This window comes from Coloeus monedula (assembly GCF_965178545.1).
Source record: "Coloeus monedula genome assembly, chromosome: 8".
In the NCBI taxonomy this organism is placed as follows: domain Eukaryota; kingdom Metazoa; phylum Chordata; class Aves; order Passeriformes; family Corvidae; genus Coloeus; species Coloeus monedula.
The window spans coordinates 34,450,274-34,473,437 of NC_138788.1; the positions used below are offsets into that span (position 1 = coordinate 34,450,274).

General features: G+C 43.0%; 1 protein-coding gene across 1 annotated transcript in view; it reads left to right on the plus strand.

The window, feature by feature from the left end:
• The window catches only part of HTRA1 (HtrA serine peptidase 1), a gene marked incomplete at its 5' end in the record, with an annotated part of 31,755 nt that overhangs the window by 6,451 nt on the left and 2,140 nt on the right, over positions 1-23,164 (plus strand). Inside the window, 7 exons of the mRNA XM_082286497.1 lie at positions 8,278-8,377; positions 8,708-8,912; positions 18,039-18,233; positions 18,940-18,972; positions 20,136-20,250; positions 20,467-20,524; positions 21,916-22,011. Coding sequence (XP_082142623.1) covers positions 8,278-8,377; positions 8,708-8,912; positions 18,039-18,233; positions 18,940-18,972; positions 20,136-20,250; positions 20,467-20,524; positions 21,916-22,011 — 802 coding nt within the window. The remainder of the gene's footprint in view (positions 1-8,277; positions 8,378-8,707; positions 8,913-18,038; positions 18,234-18,939; positions 18,973-20,135; positions 20,251-20,466; positions 20,525-21,915; positions 22,012-23,164) is intronic.

Genomic DNA, 23,164 nt, shown 5'->3' on the forward strand with positions numbered 1-23,164 from the left:
GACCTCGACCTATGAAGGTAAAGTTTGGCCTTGTTTGCTTTTGTATTCAGACACGAAAAGTGGGCAAGCAGAAGCCACTTATAAATAGAAAAAATACTTGGATGGCCCATAAAATAAAGCAGAATGGGTGTGTGGATAAAAATATCGCTATTTAAATAGCTACTATTGTTAGGGGAGCAGTGAATATAATAATGAGAACTCTAAATATCTTTTAAAAATGCATAATTGAGAGAGTGAAATAGAAACCTGCTCTCCTTTAAACCTTTCATGAGGAACTACAGGAGCAGCAGGGTGCTGTGTGACAGTGGCTGCCTCGCCAGTGGCACTGCCACCTCCTTCCTGCACCTCTCCAAGTAGCATGGCAGAAGGAACATCCACATTACTCCAGATTCAATTCCCAGCCACTCACTGATTTCTGAAGTCTACACTAAAACAAATCTGGGTGGTCTTGGAGTGATTCTTGAGACAGATGTAGAAAATACTGCCAAAGGCTGACAGATTTTTCAGGCTATTGAGGCTTTTGCAACATAGTTGTGCTGGGTTTATGTATTGTACAATTACAACACCCCAGAGTAGCAGTGGTGTTTGTTTTATTACTGTTCTGAGGGCTTTCTGTATTTTTTCCTATAGATTTGATCCTTATTTGTATCAGCTCCATGTCACTCTTAAGTCCTGCCACAGCAAAGCAGTGAAATCAATGCCTCCTCCAGCTGCAGAAAAGCAGCATCCTAGGAAGCTTTTTATAGGCTTTCCCCTTAAGAGGTTTTTTTTTAGGCTAGAGAGAAGTTTAAGAAGCATGGAAACAAGAACTTGTTTTTATTCCCTGGTGTCTTCATACCAGGGTTCCTGGAAGTTGAAGCTGAGTCTCTCTTAAGCAGGGATTTCTTCTGAAGATGCAGTGCAAAAGTTTCTCACATACTTAAAATGAGATCTTAATGGGTTTATAATTTTAAGAGGAATTCTCAAGATCGGACAGCTGCTGGTTACATGTGGGTTATGGGAATTACCACGTCGTTGGTACTTAATGGCAGTTTTAAGGTTATTTTGCTGGTTCTCTGCCTGTAGTGAGTTGGAGCAGGGAGGTAAAGCAGGGTGATGACCCGACTTGGAAGTGATACAGACTGAGCAGGCCTGGAAAAAAGGAGAGGAGAAATTATTCCTGACTCATCTGTTGTATTTTCAGCCTTCTTTAGAGAAGAGAATACGTCTGCTTTAACCTGTTGGCTGAAATATTCTGTTCCTCTGTCTGCAGGAAATGGGGCAGACTCTTTTCCATAACTACCTGAGTTACATTTCTTAGTGTTTCCAGCTCAGGCAGGGCTGCTGTTAATGACATTTTCGAGCTCAGCACTCTTTGCCCCTGTCCTGAATTGCTCTTCACCTTTATTCTGTGTGTCTGAGCATCTCCCTGCACGCTGTCTCCTCCGCTTGTGCCACGCCTGGTGCCTGTGCAGGGCACTGCCAGCACTGCTGGCACAGCCACCAGAGCCCTGTGCCTTTGTCAGAGGGCTCCTGGCTCCTAATTAATTTGTCATCTCGATGAGCCCCCGCTCAGCACTGTATTAATATGGCAATGCTGCTGCGGGAACGGCGTGTTCCTGCTCCCAGGGTTCCTGCTCCTCCTTCCCGGGGCTCCAGGCCTGCCTGTTTATGCACAAGCTGGGTTTCCTCCCACCTCACCGCTGCTGTTTACAGAAGGAATTGCAGTTTCCTGTTGTTTTAGATGGAGCTGTCGCTCCTCTCTGGATTCCTGCCCTCCCTGCTGACACCCAGTTGCTTTTGAGCCTCATCAGTTCGAAAGTCTGGTGGCTTTTGTTCCTTGCTGCTCTGTGAGTCTGTTTTGCAGGGGCAGCCAGTGCACTTGGTTTATAAAGGAATTTCTGGCATTCCTGAGAGTTTTTTATATACATATTTTCTCCCTATGAGGTTCTGCAAGGGTTGCTAAAGCCCATGACTGTTCCAATCAGATAAAATAGGGGTTATGCCCATTTTAGAGATAAATCTAGGACACTAAAGCACAAATTGCTTTTCACAAGTTACAGGGAGACTGAGTAACACGGCTTGGACCAAGATGCACCCATCCAGGGCGTTCCTCCTTTGCAGAACCTTCCAACCCTGTGATCTATAGTAATTCAGCAGCTGAGCTGTAACAAAGATATTCTGTATCCGATTAACTTCCCACTTATTCTGCCTTGTAGGTAAGTGGTAGGAAAAGTTCCTGTTTGGCTAAAAATATAAGTGTAAATATGAAAGTATATAGGAACTTCCTAGAGGAAAGCTATGGGCATGTTACATGAAGAATTTGCCCATTGACCATTTTCAGTGGCAAGAACGTCCTGTACTGCCTTGGTACTGGAAGCCAAAGAGGTCTGATTCCCACTAAGAAAGAAGCTGGGCTGAAGACGTTGGACCAAAGTTCTCTGAAGGCTTTGCTTTGCAATTTCATTATCTTCAAATACTTTTTGTTCTTGTTTTCTCATTTTATAAACACACAAGATCTATTTATGTGTATTTCTCCCCATATAGCCTGATAATTCATACTATCACAGAGTGGTTTGGGTTGGAAGGAACCTTAAAGACTATCTCATTCCAACCCCTGCCACGGGCAGGGACACCTTCCACTGTCCCAGGCTGCTCCAAGCCCTGTCCATCCTGTTCTTGGACACTTCCAGGGATGGGACATCAGCTATTGGTAACCTTCTTGTGTTGCCAATATCTGCTTTTACTTACTCCAACTGGATTCTCAATACCTTTCCCTTTTAAGCTCTGCTCAGGGCAAGCATTAATTTGTGTCCAGTAGTGTACCAGTAGAATATCCATTAAAATGTGAAACTTTTCCACCTTCCTTTTGTTACTCAAACGTGCTTTTGTTACTCGAGCAACCACATATTGGTCTGAAAACTGTCCTGGGTTACCATTAATTTGAGAGCTGTTCTGTTCTATGAACTCTGTGTAGATTCCCTGTTTTGTTTAGTTTGGCAGCTCCTTTTGTTTTGTTTAAAGTTGGTGATTAAAATGAATGGGTTTATGCTTTTGGATTAGCAGGGAAAATACAAAGTCCTTGTTGAAGACTGCCAAGAAAGAATTGATCGTGTAAATATTATGATGATGAAAATGGACTTTAGTTTCCCTTTGCACGTGTGCATTTATGCCATATAGCAATTTTACTTAAAATCCTCACTTTAATCTTGCAGTGGTTCTTGCTGCAGGAAATAGTTTAAGTGAAGACCAGATTTGTGCAGTTTACTGTTTGGAGAGGTCTCAAGCATTTTATTCTACCATTATTTAGGGCTACGAAAATATTTCTGCTTTTAAGGATGTCACAGTAATACAGACCTTCCAGAAATCTGTGAAGTGTCTTGAGTTCCTCCATGGATTATACAGGGGGAAAAATAACTGATGCAATAGCATGTCTATTAACAAGGTGCTGTGGTTTAGACCTCAAAATTCTCTCCCATGACCTAAGAGTTGCTCTTGAGCAAATTGCCTGTGACACGTAGAATGTTGTTTCTTACTTTCTTAGTGCTTTCATTGTGTAACACCCTTTTTTTGGTGAATTACACCATCTATCCTTGAATAGGAAGTGGACTATTTAGGCTTGCAGTTTTCTGTAATTTAAAAAAAGAACATGTGGCAGCAGATTCCCACACTTTTCCCCTTGTCTCTCTCCAGCAGGGCTTGCTGATCCCCCTGTTTTCAGTGTGAGCTGAGCACCTTTGCTGGAGTTTTTTGTCTCCATAGTCAAGAGGTTTGAACGTTTTCATATGGCATGAATGGAAGTTTGTACAAACACCAGCGGCTGGAGTTTTATTTGGGAGGGTGGAAGTTCTCCAAGCAAAACTTGGTTTGTGGTTTGTGTCAGTAGTCACCGGTTCTGGCAGCCCAGAGGTTTCATGAGTGCTGGAGCTCTTTTGGTTTCGTTCTGCAGAGCATCCCAACCCCAAGCTGTGCTTTCAAACCCTTGTGTGTGTCTAAACATATTGTTGAGCAAGTGGTGAGTGCCAGAGGAAATAATCACCTATTTTCAGCAGCCTGGGTAGTTTAATATCTTTAGTTACCCCATAAACTGCAGCCCTTCAGTGAGGGTGTAAGGGAGAGGCTTGCTGGGGTGTACCTTTTTCCCTGTCACTGGGTCTAAAAGTCCCATTGGATGGGATCACTGTGTTGGTCCTAACTTCAGTCAGTGGGAAGGTCCTGATGAAGGAGAGCAGAACCCCCTTTTTTGAAAAGGGGAAAACAGGTGAAAATGGGATGGGGAAAAGCATCATGTCTGACTGAGATGTGCCTAAAGCTTTGTTTGAAGACCTGCTCTCTTCCCTACACCAAGAGAAGTCCAGAGCAGCAGACACAGCTCTCCCAGCTGAAGGGGAGAGGTTACTTTGGTGAGATTTCTATCTCCACAGCATCACTTCAGTTTAGCTCAAAATAACCACCAAAAGAAGCATGTGTGAGCTGTGAGCATCATTGCATCGATGCCACTTTGAGTAATGACCTAACCAGAACCCAGATCTTAATTTGCTTTTTGGCTCCTCTTTATGAAACCAAATTACTTCAGTTGTTTACAGCTGGGTGTGCTTTTTCTCATGGCTTGGTACTCTGTCTTGCTCTCCTAGCAGTCTGTTTACTGATTATTAGCCCTGTTAATGCCAGTTGGCAGAGATTTGCCCTTTCATTTCAGGGCTGGCAGCCAGCACACCTTTGAAGTCCTTGAAGAATTAGTTGCCTTGGGAATTCTTCATGCTATAACCTATTTGTATTTTTCTTTTTTTTGGTCATTAACTGAATTCACAACAATCATCTTTATAAAGTCATTAATAAAGGTTTCTTAGCCGTGCTCGTGGGCATTTAGGGCATTGTGCAATAGTTCAATAAAAATGTTACAAAACACAATAATCACAGCATATAAATAGAAAGACAAGCAGTCTGGGAAGATCTGAACGTCAGAGCCTGAAGGTATTTAGGAGCTAGAGCTTTATTCAAGCCCAACTCTCAGTGATTTAAAACCAAACCAAAACAACACCACCCCCACAAAAAAAAAAATCCCTCCAAACCAAAAACCAAAACATATTTTCTGCTAAGCCCCTGAGCTGTTGGTACAGCTGGAAAATAAATGTTTAAGAGAGAAGAGGAAAGTGTACCTGGTGAAGTTCTCAGTTTCACTGCTGTCTTCTACAGTGGCTGGTGATGGCTGGAAACTGCCCTGTGGTGGTTGAGGAATGAGCATCTTCTCATATTAAATTTGTAATATTGGTGGGTTTATGGCCATTTAGGCTTCCACGGAGTAGTTTGTGCCTAGGTTCAAACCTTATAAAATTCCACCTGGGTGGTTTCTTGTAGGAAAGATCAGTGCACCTCTCAACCCCCAGCGTGTGGCTCAGTAATCCCAAAGAACAATTAGCTGTGGGGAGCATTAAGTATGTGAATAATATGCAAATGATATGCATGCTTCTTTTGGTCTTGTTTTTTACCCCCGCCCCCATTACTCTTTATCTCAATGACAGAAGAAATTTTCAATATATTGATAATTCTACTAAAGCCTTCAGGTTTTATGTCGATGGTAAAGACCAGCTCACAGGAATTATTTTCATTAACATTCATCAATGAATTCACCAGAATTAGTGCTTTGACTGTTGTTTATTTGCTTTTAAAAGGTATGTTTTCCATTTAAATGGGCAGTGGTTCAAGAGCTGTTGCAAAACTGTGTTACACAATGCAGAAATTCCTAATACATAAGCAATAGGCAGGCGTGGCCAGCTGCTGTGAGGTTTTTTGGGTCAGTATGCCATGAATTAGTATTTATTATCTAACTTTTCCAAAGTAGGAAATTCTGAAGCTTTTTTTTTCACTCCACAGTTTAGTTTGGGACTGCATGAGGAGGTGGATTACGTACAAAATACTGTTGCCTCTGAAATCTTGGCTTTTGTAGGCTCCAGTTCCAAGGGAAGGCAGCTCTGAGGTGAAGTATTAGCAGTCTCACCATGTACAGCCTGGGCATCCTTTTTCTTCTTCAATGGCTAAAAGCAAAAAAGATTGAAGGCATAAAAAAAGGCTGTGCTTTTCCTGTGCAGTTTCCTCATCCGTGGAGCTGTCTTTTTTTTTTCCCCAAGGGCAGGATGTGACCTTTGGATGTCTACAGCATTGCAGTGGAGATGAAATCATTTTACAAGCAGTGATCACAAAGCATATCGATGGATGCAGCAGTGCCCTGTGGCATTTTAGCCCAGCACCACGTTAATCCCATCTGATAATCTGTCCAAGCACCTATTTCATGCAAGTGGATAATTCCAAACTGCATTTCTTATTGTAGAAGTTTTCCAACACTATCCCCTTTATAATTGTCAGCTTTACAACAGTGGCATGACTTGTTTGATACCGAATATTTCTAGTAAGGAATAGAAATCCTTCAGTAAATTGATATTTCTCAATCAGCAAGCCCTTATGCCCCTGTGGGGTGAAAGCCCAAGGGCAACAGCTCATGTGTAAATCAGAAAGCACTGAATTACTCTTGAGGAAGACAGTAGGTGAGGACAAGAGTTTCCTGATCAATGTTGCTGCTTCATAAAGCAGATAAACATTTCCGGAACCGCACAGCGGATTTCATGGTTACTGCTGTGGCTGCTGCTTGTGACTGGCTGCATTCAAAAGTCCTTGAGATGTTTCACAGGGTGTAAATAAGAAAAAAACCTGTTCTTGAGTGACAGATAATGTTTGGGTGGAGCATGCACCCCTCTCCTGAGGGCAGCTGTGCTGGCTGGCATTGGGAAGTCACCTGGAACATGTTTGCCCCTGAATCAAACTTGTCTGGCTAGTGTTAAAAGCAGTGGCATTTTGTTCCCAAAATATTATTGCCTCCAGTGTGTACTTAAAAGTTTGCATGGTTTTCCACTTTGGTTTTTCCAATAGCAGAGGGCATTCAGGGTTTCAGTATTGGGATGGTTTTCTGGGATAGTCCTTGGTCTCCTGTGATTCTGCAAATAAACTGTCCTCTTACGCTGTCAAAGGCACTTACAGCATCCAAAGCTGCTTATTGCTTTAATCTCTGCACAGATTTAGAAGCCAAATGGCAGAGATGGATGGGAGCAGCACAACACATTAATACTCCTGAAAGTCTGTTGCAGGCTTGGCTTGTGCCTGTATAACATGAGATGGATGCACCAAATAAAACTGCAATGAGAACAAAGGGTGTTTCTTGCCTCTAAAGGAACACAAAATAGCTCTTTGGGGTGTTCCCAATTTGCATAGTTGCTCCCAGTTTTATAAAGGAGTGTTTTGGCCCTGAACTGCTTCAGAAGGAGAAGCTGTGCCAGAATTGTGAGTTTTTCCCAGAGATTTTTAGACATCTCTTGGTGCAGACAGGTTTTCTGTTGGCTAAAATAAGAGTTGGGTATCCAGTTGCTTTTGAAAATCCCACTGGTCCTGTTGAATACTCAGTGAGCATGAGCTTTTGTTATGCACTGCCCAGCAATGCAGAGCTTCGTGGTCCCATTGAGCTCATGTGCTGTGTTATATCTATTTTATAGCCCTGGGGGTGGCTTGATAACTCCAAAGCAGTGTGGGATCCACCACTCCATGGAGCTGATGGACCTCAGGGTGCATCAGTGGAAAGGATACCTTGAGTATGGTTGTGTGGAGCTGTGGAAGGTGCTTCCACATGTGGGTGCCAGGCAGAGGCTGCTGGGTCAAGCGTGGGGACACTGGTGGGAAAGGAAGCCCAACCTTGTAGCAGAGTTAAACTTTCTCAGCAGCTGCTGAGGGCTTGCACTGGGGTCAGGACCTCGGTGTCCTCGGCATTTTACAAATGCAGCAGCCTGAGACTTCAAAAACCTCCAAGAAGGCGTATTTTGGCAGAGGAACAGAGCTCGTTTGTTTAATCTGAGAAGACCATACAAGCTAAGTAGACCATCCAGGAAAGGAGAGCAGCAATGGAGGCATCTGAGTACAAAATCCCTTTCACAAAGGGAGAGTGGGTGGTGCAGACAGGGAATAAACTCTGTGCTCCTCTAGTGCCTCATCCCTGGGCACCACTGTGGGATGAGCCCATGCTGCCCCATGGCACTCCAGACCAGGAGGTTTCACAGATCACTTTTCCTTAGGATAAATCACTCTGCCTCTGTGCAGAGAGGCAGGAGGGAAATCTAGGGCCAGGGGTCATGCTGCAGATGACTTTTAAGGAAGGGAAAGATACCCACTCAGAGCTTTTTTTAATTCAGGTGTTTTGCAATGACCCTCCCGCAGTCACTTGAAGAACTCATGACATGTCCTCTGTTTCTATTTCAGGCCAAGAACATCCGAACAGCCTGAGGCACAAATACAACTTTATTGCAGATGTGGTGGAGAAGATCGCTCCTGCTGTGGTTCACATTGAATTATTTCGCAAGTAAACAAGATGCCCAGTCTTGATTTTTTTTTTTTAATTCTTGAAAACAGCTGCCAGCATGCCAGAAATGTTGATTGGTGCTATGAAATAGCAAAGAGGTTTTGAGATAATAAATATTTGTCATGCTTAAGAATTAAGGATAATTTAAGAGTCGTGGAAAAAAAATTAGTTAAACTAATGGGTGTGCTTTATCTTCTTAATGAGAGTAACAGCAGATAGCTTAAAACATTAAAACTCACCAAACTCCTTTTGGCTGTGTGTTATTTGGAGTGATTTGTGACCTTTCAGCTTTTTTGCAGCAATAAGAGTTTTATTTCCCTTGTCTTTTAGACTTCCTTTTTCCAAGAGGGAGGTTCCTGTTGCCAGTGGTTCAGGGTTCATTGTCTCTGAAGATGGGCTGATAGTGACCAACGCCCACGTGGTCACCAACAAGAACCGGGTGAAGGTGGAGCTGAAGAATGGGGAGACTTACGAAGCTAAAATTAAAGATGTTGATGAAAAATCAGACATTGCACTAATTAAAATAGATTCTCAGGTGAGTTGTTAAAGCAAGACACGTTTTATTCCTCTAGTTTAACATCCTCCTTTCCAAAAACTGTTGCTGATTTTCAGGTTTGAAGGAAAAACAATGGGTTTGCTGGGCTGGGTTGTAGAGAGTATATAGGTGGATACACATATCTAAAAGCCAAGTTTGTGGGTGGTAGTGGTTAATTTTGTCATCTCTCAGTGTAGTGAAAGTATTGCATAGCACTTCTTTATGCATCCTCAAAATAAAAAACAACAGCCCAGTTTGCTGGCTGGTTTGCACACACTTTGTCTGATACAACTCTTACCTCAGAGAAGAAATGGGGGTGCTTTGCTTGTGCTAGTCTGTCTTGAGTGCCTGTATTGAAGTCACAAATTGCTTTTAGAGGATACATTTGTCCCTCACTGGTGTAGATACTAAAATGGAAAATAATCTTGGGGAACATCTTGGAACATGGAAATTAAGCCAGCTTGGTGAGATGTGCTTACACTGCAAGTGGTTTTCTGAGCAGCTTCTCATCCATACTCTTCCTCCATATCAAATGTTCCTCTGTCAGCGTTATTGTGCCTCCTGCCGCAGCAGAACAGCCGTCAGGAGGTTCTGCACATGTAGCAAGTGGAATATTGTGTGGAAATGCTGCGTAATGGAGATGCAATGAGCTGAATGTGGCTGTTTGGGGTGCTGCTGCTGTTGGCTCCCCTCATTTGGTCTGTCAGTTAATGACCTCCAAGTTTAATGGGCAAGAACTTTTCATTTGAAACGCATGACTCAAAAATCTTGCAGTGCTGTTTTAGTTCAGACCTATTCCCCAGCGAGGTCAGAAGTGTTTGTGCCAGAGTTCATGACTAAGTCAGATGCCTAAGGCAGAACTCTTGGATGACCCGAGGTATGAAGTGCTCCTGCTGCTCCCTTGCCACCTTTATCATTTAAAAGCTTTCCCTTTTTCTTCTGCAAAAGCTTCTTAACAGCAACCAGGCAGAAAAACTGAACAGTACCAGTAATGTTTTTGCCATGTTGTTTTCACTCTGTTTTCATGGGGTCACTTATTTTCTCATTTTTATCTTAAACTAAGCAAAAGCAGTAACAAAGCAAAGGGAAAGATCCCCAGGATGAGCAGTGGCAGCATTAGGATGAGCAGGATGTGGCAGGGAGTGAAGGGCAGCTGGAAAAGTGCTTTGAAATCGGAAGCACAACGTGGTGGGGAGAGCAGGCACGGTGAGAAGGAGAGGACTTGGAGCAGCAGGAAGCTGAACTTCAGAGAAGAGAGGTGGCAGTCAGAGAGGAGACATTGAATTGTTGTGGTGGATTGTTGTGAGGACTTAGGAAAAGAGCAGACATGGGGTTGAATGTTATTTGATACCCTAAGTAAATGGCTCCAGGTTGCCCTGGGAAGCTGCTTGTGGGGAGGGAGAACCTGGAAGACTGGAAGCAGCTTGGAAAAAAGATAATGCAGCCAGATCAGCTACTTGTGGTGGAAACCACTGCTCAGCAGGGCTGGAATTGGTCTGACATGCCCTTGGAAGCATCTTAATCAGCTGTACAACCCAGTACCTTGGGTGTTGTTCTCCTGGCCTCTCCCATTGCAGCTCAGGATAATTTTGAGAAGACTTGGGAAAAATTTAATGGGATGGGAGACCCAGATTTCCAACCAGCTCTGGTAACATGGCACTGGGAAATCCCAGTCCAAGGTGAGGCCTGAGGCCCCTCTGTTCAAAGGACAGGTGTTGCTTTGCATTTGAGAATTAACACAGTATTTCATGTGTTCACAAAAAGAAGTTAAAATGGAAACAGATGAGAAGTTGATTCTCAGACTGAACTTTTATGGGACATTTTTATATTCCCCCTGAAGTTCAGTGTTTGAGCTTTCCTTTTTGCACTGAAGCACCTTGCAGTCATTCAGATGCATAAAAGAGTTTTTAAAATCACACGGGTAATAATTCGTTGAATTTGAAATGTATTTGCTGGCTAAGGAAGCCAATGGAATGGTACAAATGACCCTTTAAAAATCTGGATATGGCATGAAAACTATCCCTAAGAATTTTTCTGAAGTAAAAGGCAAAGCTCCTTAATCGGAATAAATTATTTGAAGGTGACATCAAAGATGCAGAAGGGTTTTTTTCTTCTTTTTTTGTGTGGCATGTTAAGGCAGGATCTGAAGGGTGAGGAATGCTCTGTGGTTAGGAACAGAGCTGGGCTTCTGTATGGGATCAGGCTGCCAGCTGGTATTCCTAAAGCTGTTCGGATTTTGCAGCAGCCTGAATGCTGTTTTTCTTTAAGGTGTGAACATCTGGTCAAAGACATTGCTAGAACTAATTTGGCTTTGCTGAGTGCAATAGGAAATGAAAGAGGGTGGTAAACTCTGGGCACCAGTAAGGATGAACCGTTTCCCTGATTAAATTCTCCGTGGAAAAACATCTTGCAGTCAATGAGGAACAGAAACCTTGGAGCAGTTGTTCCAATCCTAAAAACGTGCTTGTTTTTACAGTCTATAAAAGAGAGCAACAGTGTTTCTCATGTCTGTAGTGACACAGAGCAGTTTGCTGGAGTGATGAAAGTAGGAAGTAAGATTGGAATCAATGTGGTAGCCATGAATCCAATCTAAATATCCTTCCAAATGCAAGGAGGATACCACAGCACTAAAAAGGAACAGTGCAGTTGCAGGCAATTTGGATACGAACATGCAAAATTTATAAAAGACTTCCCTAGAAAAAATTGGGATTTTGGCAGCATAGGCAGGGACTGGTGAAATAAATAATCTGTCCTGCGTGGCACGTGTGATACTGCAGCGAGTGTGAAACCCATCAAAACTATTGCACAACACTCCAAAGGGAGCAGATGCTTTTTTGCTGGCAGAGCTGGATTGTGGGATTCATCTCAAGGCAAATAACTACCTTGTTAAATCAGAATGTGTGATACAGCTGCTGAAAAATAAACACCAGGAGGAGGGCAGGAAATTTCGGGGTGGTTTAATGGACAATGTCAGGGGTAATGTGGGGCAGAATTATAAAAGAACCCAACCCAAATGGAGACTGGAAGCTCAAAGTAGTGGAAGGTGGAGATGGCTTTTGCCTGGAGACCCTTTTCACCCCTGGAAATCGAACTCTGTCCGCAAAAATGATGTCTGTGGTTTGGCACTGAAGGGAGGAGCACGGTGAGTGGCTTTATTTTGAGGAGTTCTTTCTACGTGCTTAAAAACCATCCATGAGACATCACAGCTGTGTCATGGAAGACATGCCAGGTCCTGAAGATTTTTGTGTCTCAGTGTGGCCAGTTCCTGGTTCTTTATCCCAGACAGGATTTGGCACTGCGTGGTGCAGCAGCGGGGGGGTTTGTGACCCATCCCTAATTTGTGGTGGCTGTTCAGCCCTTCATCTGAAACCTTCAGCTCAAGGTTTCTCCTGCATCTTACTAATAAACACTTAGTCTGACACTTTTAAATCAACAAGACCTCCTGCCCTCGTTCCTCTGGTGGTTTCCTGCGGCAATGAGTGTCTGTGTCTTTGTGGTCAGAGGGGATTTGCCTTTTTCCCCCGTGTGTACAAACTGGAGGAGGCAGGACAGCAAACTTTCCTGTTTATGCATCCATATTTTAATAGCCCATGTTTTGAAAAAACAAACTACTTGGATACCAGATGTAAGTGGCTTTTCTAAAATGCTATTTCACTTTGAAATCTGTCACTGGGTAATACCTTGCTTCCTCTCGAGAGCCCAAGGAAGCCTACATATTTCTTCCAGAAGCCTTCAGGACCCATAGAAATGAAATAGCTTGTAAAAAGCTTGGCTCTTAACTCCTGTTTATTCATCAATTTAGGCAGCAGTGGTTTCCTGCCCTCTTCAGCTCCTAGTAGCCCTCACTGTGGGGACAGTGTGCTGGTCCAGCTTCCCATGCAGTGAAATACTCATACATCCCCAGCACTAGCATTTTTAAATTACTATTTTTATTTTATTTTATTTTAATTGCAATTGCATTTGTATTTTATTTTTAAGGGAGAGCAGCAATGTCTTGCCAGGCAATTGAAAACCTGGTGACATATCAAAACAACACTTCATCCTTTTCTTCTTTATTTTTTTTCCTGCAAGCTTCCCATGCTCCATATTTAGAAAACGAGACTCAGTTTTGCTTTTCTAACTATAGATGAAATACTTTTGGAGGCTTGTAATGCATTCAGCTAGGGTTTTCATTTTCTTTGGCTCTCTGTCAAGCAGTTTCTAGATTGTAGGTGATATCCTACATTTTCATATGCTCAAGGCTGGTGCTTTTATTTTGCCATAACATATTCTGAAAGTTGAATAGTTTCATTAATCAGAACAGAAATGCAGTTCCCGGGAAAGTTACATGTTTTGCCAGAGTTACAGCTGAATTAGTGTTCCATACCAGCTTCTGTGCCTTTCCCACCTAAAAATAAAGAAAGCATGAAGGAGATCTGTTGCTGGTTAACACAAATTGAACTCAGAACTTTTGTCTCCTCTTCATCCGTTTATTGAACTGCAAAGTGCTTCCTGCGAATTCCTGACTTTCCATCCACAAATGAAGGGGATTACAGAACAGAGGAGGGATTTACTTGCTTTCTGTGCCAGCATAGAGACACATTCACTTATTTCATGGATGAAAAGGTTCAAACCAAAACACCTCCTGGTTATGGCTGCCTCTTGGTTTCCATTTCTCTGTGGCAGTGGCTGTGCCTCGTGGTGGTTTTGTGCTTCCTCCTCCATTAGTTTTGGAGTTGTTTTGTCCAGATTTCATTTATTTTACCTGACTCAAGTTATGCTGCTCATGTACATCAGATGAACATCTCTGCTGGCCCTGCTGAGGCTGCACCTTGAACCCTGGGGTCAGTTTGGGCCCCTCACTGCAAGAAGGACATGGAGGGGCTGGAGTGTGTCCAGGGAAGGGAACGGAGCTGGGAAGGGTCTGGAGCCCCAGGAGCGGCTGAGGGAGCTGGAAAGGGGCTCAGGCTGGAGCAAAGGAGGCTCAGGGGGGACCTTGTGGCTCTGCACAAGTCCCTGACAGGAGGGGGCAGCCGGGGGGGTCGGGCTCTGCTCGCAGGGAGCAGGGACAGGAGGAGAGGAGACCCAAGCTGTGCCAGGGGAGGGCAAGATTGGATAGGGGGACAAATTTCTTCATAGAAGGGCAGTGTTGAAATCCCCATTCCTGGAGGGATTTAAAAGCCATGTGGATGCAGCACTTGGCGACATGGGTTAGTGGTGGCCTTGGCAGTGCTGGGTTAATGGTTGGACTCAGTAATTGCAGCGGTCTTTTCCAACCTAAGTGTTTCCATGTTTGTCTCTGGCTCCTGGCTGATGCTGCTGATCTCTACCTCTCCTACCTCTCCTGCTCTCTCTTGCCACAATAGCTGTGACCTATTGTTGGATGGAGCCATTTCTCGTGGTGGTGTGCAGCGCTCCTTGTCGTGGGAGTTGTGTTTATCCAGGGTTTGAGTCAAATCCATATATAAAAATGTCTGAAGCCCTTTGGGATGCGAAAGGCTTAAAATATTAACCCTAATTAATGGCTCCTTCTCTGGCTGGGTGTAAACAGTGAGTCATGTGCCACTTAGGGGTTTGCATGTTTAGTCCTATTTCTGTGTGCTTGCAGAATGCCTGCCTGCAGATTTGTTTTATTGAGTAAACACGGATCCAGCAGAGCCCCAAGGCTTCATCAAAGGACGAATTAGAAAATAAGGGGTAGAAAAGACATTTTATGTTGCCCAAAGCCATGCAGTGAGTCACTGGGAGAGCTGGGTTTGGGTGCTCGGTGTTCCTGGCTCCCTGCTGGTTGTGCTGCAAGGCATGGTCCTTTGCCTGGCAGTTTTAATTAACTTCTGTGGCAAAGCTGTAGTTAAAACAGGAGAATTGTGAGTTGGAGAGGTGGTTATGTCATCCTGACGGCCATCAGACATTATGTAGAAATTGAAGAATGCACATTTATTAAGTAGAGTTATTAAGGGCCCTGAACTCACACTCATTTTACAAGGATTCCTTGGGATGAGCTTGCCAGTGGAAGGGTGTGAGGGCACAGAGAGGGTGTTCTGACATGATCCTGGTTACAACACTGCCATAAGTGCCTCCCCTTGAGGACTGCAGAAGGATGTTTTTCCCTCTCCATCATGGGATTTTGATAGCTTTTGTACTGGTTTCATTTCAGAATCACGTGTGCAATTTAAATAAATACTTGTTTTGGTTTTGGTTTTTTTTATAATGAAAAATTTAATACTGACTGTGGCAATGTTTTGAGCTATTTTAGAGAGACCTCCCCCAAATTTAAAGCCACTGCAACACATATATTCATCATAACCAATTTTTCATGGCATTGTTTTGTATATGTATAAAAATATATTTACATGAGTGCTGTCAGTGTGCTCTGCCCCACACCATGAAATCACAAGGAGCAGAGGACACGTTTTCCAAAGCTGTGTTTCATAATGTGCAGGACGAGGCGCTTTTTGCAATGGATTTGTGTTCCTAGCAAGGGAAAGGTTAGCCAGACTTTCCAGAAGGCATGTTGAATCACAGGGGTGACCTGCAGCCAATCCATACAGCATCAGAGTTTGAGCTGAAGCCTGGCTAGTATAGGCACAGGCCTGAAAACTCAGCACAATCAGAATTGTGTTAGTCAGAGATCATTCCTGTGTTTTCTCTCTGCTGCCAGATGCGATTTTGGCTTTGTGACTGTTGTTACAACTCAGGAACTTTGTATAAATCTTTAACTTTGTACACAACCAGTCTTTTTCTCTTTTTTTTTTTTTTCTGTTAATGAAAAATAAAAAGTATTCTGTTTTCTTTTGCTTGTCTGTGTTTCATTTGCTGATAAATGTTCTCTTCCTCTGCAAAGTATCCATGTTCAGTGCACTGGGATACAAACAAAAGCCACTTTTTGTCTTTGTGTTGTGGTTTGGTTTTTTTTTTTTTAAATAAGGAAAAGCATATTTGGCACAAATAAGTGCCAAAAAAAGATGCTCTTCTTGACCAATGACATCTTGCAAACACGTGCTACGTAAGCTCAATAGCATCTGGTCAGAGGAGGAAGGGCCAGGGTGCTCCCTGCTTCCAAACAATACCCATCTGGGGCTGTTTGTGCTGCACATGCTGCGTGCTTCCCAGCACAGCTAATCATAGCTGCCTGATTCCTGCTGTCCTGGACACATCCCTGGAGCCAGGGCTGTGGGCTGGGATCAGGGACTGCCCTGGGATGCTGCTGCTTCTCTGCAGTGCTGCAGACACGACAGGGAAAGAGCTGCTGGATCCTTCCCAGCCCTGAGCCACAGCTGTGGCTGGGTTTATCTGTGGCTGTGGCACTGATAAGGGCTGTATTTTACAATTATTATTTAATAGCAGGGCATTGCTGGTTGTGAAAACATTCCTCTGAAAGGTAACTAGGCATGGAAATGTTTTCCTCCTTTCTGTGCTGCCTGTTCTGTTGCTCTCCCAGCTCACTCTGTTGAATGAGCAGTTGGTTTAATTGTTTTCTTCCTGTCTGGAGACTGAAAGATAAAGTTTCCAAAGAGAATCTTACCCTGTCTGGGAGCTGGCAATGAATTTTATTGAAATAATCTGCTCATCTGAGTAAAATTTCCCTGGTGGAGTTGTAACAAAGCTGGATAAAGGCTGCACAAGATCAATCTTGTTAAACATTAAAACCATAACTTCTGTATTTGCAGCTGCATATAGTGATAACTGGTGCCATTATTTTTCACTTTCTACTTTCTATCTCTTAGGGTATTTGAAATAAAACTGTAGGTGAAAAATACAAAATGATGGGCATTTGGGCTAGTTTATATTACTAGATTGTTTTCCCTAAGGGTGACTTATTGATTCAGGCTTTCAAACTGCTGGTAACAGAAGACCTCTAAAGATCTAGCCATGGGTTTCCAAACCAAACATGCAATAATTTCCCTTTTTGCCAAAAATTTGGAGTTTTGAAGTAGGTCAAGCTTGGAGGAAAGCTAGGTTCAAGTCAGCTTTGCCAAGCAAAAGATAAATGCCTCCAGATTTCTGTTTTGATTTTTGGGTTCAGTAACCTAATCCTCCAAACCTCTGAGTCAAAACTTGTATTTATTTGTGTCCAGGTTCACTGATGCTAATAGAAATAGTCCAGTGACAAGATTAAATACGTAGTTAAATTACCTGGGGAGGGTCAGGATCATTTGGATAACAGATAAACCAAAAATATTTAAAAACATGTCACATCACTGTAAGGTTAAGGACTGACTTTCAAAAGTGTGAAGAAAGGAAGAAATGGCACTCAATGTGTGTTGCACAGGCAGGTGATAAACGAAGGGAAAGTATCTATTTCAAGTATGATCTGTTTCAGAACACCCTTGATTCATTGGCAAGAATGTGTGTATCCAACCTTCCCTCCCTTTTTTTATTTTTAACTGCTGTACAATGCAGTGTTTGCTGGATTTTAAGAATGTTTTAGTGGGAATGTCTTCAACTACATGATATTTAATATGTTTAGAGATAAGACCTTAAAAGGGAGTATAATGGTGTCCCCTAATCTCATAACAGAAAAATCACATAAAGTCTTTAAATCCTAACATCTCCAGAGGAAGATGTCACTGTATGTAGGAGGGAATATAATTATTTAGAAGAGAAACTTCATTTAAAAAAAGTAAGATGAAACATTAGCTGGTGTCTTGTGAGAATATAAAATGCTTTTAACTGTACACATGCATGTTTAAAACTCTTGGGCTGTTGCTTTCATGATTCTTTAGTGTTCACTCTCAAACAATATTGTACTTTTACTTCAGCAGCTGTTGGCTAATTATTTCAAGAAGTGTTGGAAACGGCTCATTTCTAGTATCATCAGATGTTTGCTTTGTACAGCAGAGCATAAATATTCCTTTAGCCATGGAATTGGTCCTGATTTAATGGGTACCTGTTGTGAAAGAAATTCTCCTACAGTGTGGAGAGCCCACACTCCAGTGCAGATGCCCATTGGGATGTTTCAGTATCAACCACATAAAATACTCAAAGAAAACAGAGCAAGCAAAATCCCTGAGGGATAAAAGCCTCTCTCTTTTCCTCTACCCTGTGACTGTATTCATCCTTCTGTAACATTTGTTCTGCCAGAGAAGCAGCGTCCTAACATTTGAATTTTTCTTCTCTTCTTTTTCATTCTATTTTCATTTGCAGGGTAAATTGCCAGTTCTTCTGCTTGGTCAGTCTGCAGACCTGAGGCCAGGGGAATTTGTGGTGGCAATTGGAAGTCCCTTTTCTCTTCAGAACACGGTGACCACGGGCATTGTCAGCACCACGCAGCGCGGGGGCAAGGAGCTGGGGCTCCGCAACTCCGACATGGACTACATTCAGACAGATGCCATCATCAATGTACGTCCCCTCTGAGCCTGCTGCCTCCAGCTCTCACTTTTCTGCAGTAGCTGCTTGGAAGATTCCTCCTGTGATGCTGCTCTTAGGAGCAGGGAGCATGGCTGGCTCTTCTTTTTCTCTCCATGTAAATCTGGACATCTGCGCCGCAGCAGCGCTTGGTTGTTGTTTAGAAACCCCCCAAGGAACCACACCAGGCACAATATCTGCCTTCACTTCAAAATCCTTGCAGGATTTTAGGGAGGAGGCAGTAGTCTCTGGCAAATATCTTTTCAAAATCCATCTTGTTTTCTGAAAAAGAAGCCAAGATTAGTTTAAGGATTCAAGTTTGTTTCTGCATTGAGGCAAAACAATAGTTTTTGTACTTCAAATCTTGGCCCTGTAAGAAATCTTCACTAACAGCTCCCAGAGCTGTCCTAAAATCTTCTCAGTTTCTAGTGTGGCACTAATAAAACAAAAGGAAAACCTTGGCTTTCTTAACTTACGCTGGCAAGAGAAGAAAAACTAAGCATTTGCAAAGCTCAGCTAAAATGGGGGATGTTAAAGTGTAGTTTATGGCTTTGGCTGTTTAGGACTGTTCTATTGCACATATTTAATAGACAATGGGAACAGTACTACAGAAATATTTCAGTAAATTCTTTCATGTTTTGCTTGCAACAAATTAAGAGGTAAATATTAAAACATGTTCTTAAATTATGTTTATTTTCAGTATGGGAACTCTGGAGGACCCCTAGTAAATCTGGTAAGAGTTTCTCTAAGTTTACTTAGTGTCAAGCTTATTGATTTTTAATTTAAAAACAAAACAAAATACCCCACCCAAACTAAGAAAAAAGCAAACTCCCCCTACCAGATATGTGATTCAGAGCTTTTGATATCTGGCTGACTACACAAAATTCACATGGTTCTTACTAATCATTTGTCTGTGTTTATGCTGGCTACAGGCTACATTTGGATTTCAATGTTTAGGATGTTTATGGTTTGCATAGTTTTGAACAAGTGTAATGTGTTTTTTTTTGCTCAAGCCTTGCAGAAAGCATGTTTTACAGTGAGGTGTTTGCCATTGCTGTTTACCCTGCAGCTGGCAATTCTTTTCTTATGTGCACCGAAACTCAGTTCAGTGTTTCTAAAATGTATCTACCCTTTCATTTTGAATGACAACTAAAAAGTCCACATATTTTCAGGATGTTAGGCTTTATTTGCCAATATTGTAGAATGGACTGAAGCAGGTTGCAAAACTCTGTGAGAGCTCTCAGGTCTCCTGGGGGTATGTGGAGTCCTCAGGAGGCATGGCACAGACTGAAACTCAGAACTACTCAGAGTTTCTGCCCTGAAGGAGATCTGGCAATTTTTTTTTGTTTCCACCCAACTCACAGCACACATTCAGTCACACTTAACCTTCACTTAAAAAAAAATTGTGGCTGGATTGTTTTTATCTGGGATGAAGCAGGCGAAGAAGCTGCTGAGATTTCAGAAGAGATGACAGCAGAGCTGTTTTATCCAAAGCTCTGGAGTTACATTGCCAGGAAAACTTTTGATTTTGGTGAACTGTCATTTTTCTTTACGTTATTATGTAACAGTGGCTCAGGAGCAGTCGGTGCCATACTTTATGTGGTGCTTGCTGAAGTAAACACAGATTGGCTGCAGAATATGTTGCTTATCTGCTTGAAGCATGAGAATTGCCCAGTTTTGATCTCTTCTGCAGCAAGATGAATAATCACATTGATTTTCTAAAATTCCTAAGTAGTGTTTTATCAGGAGACACAAAAAATTAAGACTTAAAAAGTTTAGAAAATTAAAGACCAGCTACAAAGTGTGAATTTGTCTTTGTGACTGCTTGGAAGAAATGATCCATTTCTTTTTGAAGTGTTCCACATTTGCTAACAATGACTTTTTAAATTTCTCTAGGATGGTGAAGTGATTGGAATTAACACATTAAAAGTTACAGCAGGCATCTCGTTTGCTATCCCATCCGATAAAATAAAGAAGTTTCTAACTGAATCCCATGACAGACAAGCTAAAGGTACTGTACTTCACTGCTTTCAAAGAGGAAAACATGAGAATAACCTCATTTAGTGGGTGGCATCATTGCCCATGGCAGGGGGTTGGAACTAGATGACCGTGGAGGACCCTTCCAACCCAGACCATTCTGTGAAAACAGTGATAAACCAGAAAGCCAACAGCCTGCGAGGCTCCTTTGGTCAGAGCGACTGATCAAGACCTGTTTTCCTTTTTGTAGGAAAAGCTGTAACCAAAAAGAAATACATTGGCATACGAATGATGTCTCTAACTCCCAGGTAAGTAAGCAAGGTGGCTCCTCACCTTTCTGAAGCATGGTCTCTGCATGCATTTGGATGAAGCTCGTGATGTGCAGAAGCTCCTGGGAGGTTTGAGGCAGCACCGTGTCTCTCTCTGTGCGGGCTGGGGACAGCTCGCAGCCAGTTCTTGCCACCTTCTCCTCTGCGTCTGCTACACGGTCGAACTCTCCTCTAGACTCTCGTATGAGCTAGTTCTTAAACAGCTCCTGGCTTTTTCTTCTCCTTAATGCTTCAGAAGAGAATAGCTAGTGACTGAGACTTTGTCCTGGGGTTATATCCATGTTGTTGTATGTTTTCATGACTTAACATCAGCTACGTGCGTACTTCCATTTCTATAAAATTGTTTTCATTAAACAATTCACTTAACATCAAATGAAGCTTTTGTGTGGACTTGCTTATTCATGCTCAGAGACTCATGAGCAGGTAACGCCATGTCCTGTAAAAGTAACCAGAGGTTTTCCCTTGTGCAGGATCCACAGGTAGAACAAAGCATTGAAACACACGGGGTTGGGGTTTTTTAGGTGTTGAGGGTTGAAGGAGGTGATTTTGTCCCTCTAATCTGCTCTGGGGAGACCCCAGCTGGAGCTCTGCATCCATCTCTGGGGTCCCCAGCACAAGAAGGTCATGAACCTGTTGGAGCATGTCCAAAGGAGGCCACAAAGATGATCAGAGGGGTTGAGCACCTCTCCCATGAGGAAAGGCTGGGAGAATTGGGATTGTTCAGCCTGGAAAAGACAATCTTTGGGGTGATGTAACTGTGGCCTTCCAGTACCTGAAGGGAGCCTGAAAGAAAGATGGACAATTTACAAAGGGCCTGGAGTGACAGGACAAGGGGGGATGGCTTCAAAGTGACAGAGAGTGGGTTTAGATGAGATATTAGGAAAAAAATCTTCCCTGTGAGGGTGGGGAGGCCCTGGCACAGGGTGCCCAGAGAAGCTGTGGCTGCCCCTGGATGCCTGGAAGTGTCCAAGGCCAGGTTGACATGGGCTTGGAGCAGCCTGGAACAGTGGAAGGTGTCCCTGCCATGGCAGAGAATGAGCCTGGATGGGCTTTAAGGTCCCTTCCAACCTAAACCATTCTGTGATTCTATGATCTGCTAGGTGTAAAGTTTTGAAATGTTTTAACTCTGACTCTCTGTTTCTATTGAAATTATTGCCCTTACCAGAAATAAACATTAAAAAGCTGTATGCATGCAAGAAGTGTAATAATTCTTGAAATACGCATCTAAGGGTTAAAATGAATGCTGAAGTGCCATATCAATGTGTAAAACACCTCAGCTCGTGGTTATTAAGTGACTTCAGTAAAAAAGTGTGGGCGGGTTTTTTCCTGTCTTGACAAAATATTTTTTTTGCTATTTCTTCATTTTTCAGCAAAGCTAGAGAGCTGAAGGATCGCCATAAAGACTTCCCTGATGTTGTCTCTGGGGCCTATGTTATTGAAGTTATTCCAGAAACACCAGCTGAAGCGTAGGTTGAAGTACTTTTCTCTCAAAACCACTGCCACTGACTTGAGGGGGTAAAGATGGAGGCTGTTCTCTGCTTAACTGGCTTTCTTCATTATGCTAAATTAACAAAGTTACGGCCATCTGATTGCTATTATGTTGTCTGCTGGAAATGGATTTGTGGTTTTAGTCTGGTCCCTGATGGGCAATTCTGTAACTGTATCAGGGTATTGCAGGGAAGCCCTGTCAGCTTTCCAGGCCCAAAGGGCAGAGATTCAGGGGGTGTGAAAGCTCCCTTTTCATTTTTCTCAGCAATTGCTTCCAAGGCATCTGTTGTACCAATGCCAGTGCTGAATAAAGACCTTTGATTATTCACACTCTCCACAGCCCTGCTGGTCACTCTGCAGGAGAGCGAGCGAGAAGCTTTGGGTCCACCTTGGGGAAGATGTGTCCACCTCAGTGTTGGCCAAACCCACCAGCTCCCCTGGCAAGCCTTGGGGCTGAAATCCTCTCTTGGCAGCAGGCACTCTTCCATGTGAGAGCTCTGTCAGCAGTCACATTACTGGGAAGAGCTTTTGGGTTTGGACAACTGATTTTTTTAAATTCTTATTACTCAGTATTTGCTCAGAAACTGCCCTGCTGGTTGGTACCATATCTGGCTGAAGCCTGGCAGCTGGGCTGTGGTCACTGGCACTGGTCTGGCTGGCTTTTGCTGGAGACACTTTCCTCTAGGGGTTTGCTTGATAGGAAACCGCTCAGTAATCAAGGGCAGGAAATGGGAAACCTTATTCATTTTCTGAAACTAGTGATCATTTAAGAGAAGAGTAAATCTTTGTGGCAATGAAGAGGCTTATGTGGTACCAAAGGCATGTAGGCAGAAAGCTGCTTGGGGCAGACATACATTACCTCTTAGGAAGACTGCAAGGATGGTTGGATGGTGTCTTTTTGGCAGTTTGGATGTAAGATAAACAGTGTTAGCTGTCTAGTGTCCTCTGTGAACTATTGCTGTGCTGTGTTTGTAGATGATTCTTGTTGGCAGTGCTGGTCAGGCAGAACACTGGAGAGTGTCTGTAATGTGAAGGAATGTGTAGGAAGGATTTGGCTGCTCCAGTGTGGGGCTGGAATTGCTGCCTTGGTGTGCAGGTCCAGTCTGAAGGTGCAGAAAAGTCATTTTAGGA